The sequence below is a fragment of the Egretta garzetta genome, unplaced genomic scaffold (genome assembly GCF_000687185.1).
Source record: "Egretta garzetta isolate BGI_Z169 unplaced genomic scaffold, ASM68718v1 scaffold135, whole genome shotgun sequence".
In the NCBI taxonomy this organism is placed as follows: Eukaryota; Metazoa; Chordata; class Aves; order Pelecaniformes; family Ardeidae; genus Egretta; species Egretta garzetta.
In genome coordinates, this window is record NW_009259594.1 from 1,542,267 (window position 1) to 1,542,758 (window position 492).

Sequence of the window (492 nt, forward strand, 5' to 3'; positions counted from 1 at the left end):
CCCCAGCTTCCCCCGCGGGAATGGGTGCGGGGGGGTCCATCCGGGCCAAACGCTCGCCCCGTGCCAGCCGTGCCCACGCTCCGACGTCCGGGAGCACCTGCTTGGGATCCCCCGAGGAAAGTGGAGCCGGCCCAGGGGGAAAGGAAGATCCTGGCACCGATCGTGTCTCCAAGAAGGGAGGCCCCTTCCCGTGGGGGTGTCTGTGCAGCCGGCAGAGGGAAGGCTCAAAGGAAAAGTCAAGAGAGAAGCAGGTTCTGGGCCCGGTGGCAGGAGAGCTCGGCTGGAGGCAGGTCCAGGAGCTAAATCACATTGTCGAAGAGCTGCATGGACCGCATGATGTTCTCGTCCTGCAGGGAGGAGGTGGTAAGCGGGGGGGTTGGGCACAGCACAGCAATCTGGGCAGCTCCCCCCAAACCTGGCTTTATGCTAGTAGCAGCTCTGACCCATGGGACAAGAGCCCCAGGCATTACAGGCAGGTTGCAAGCCCTATTG

General features: G+C 63.6%; 1 protein-coding gene across 1 annotated transcript in view; it reads right to left on the minus strand.

Annotated features, from left to right (window-relative positions):
• Nucleotides 1-299: 299 nt before the first annotated feature.
• Nucleotides 300-492, minus strand: part of KCNIP2 (potassium voltage-gated channel interacting protein 2) — a 13,907-nt gene continuing 13,714 nt past the window's right edge. Inside the window, exon 9 of the mRNA XM_035893653.1 lies at nt 300-347. Within this exon, the coding sequence (XP_035749546.1) occupies nt 300-347 (48 nt within the window). The remainder of the gene's footprint in view (nt 348-492) is intronic.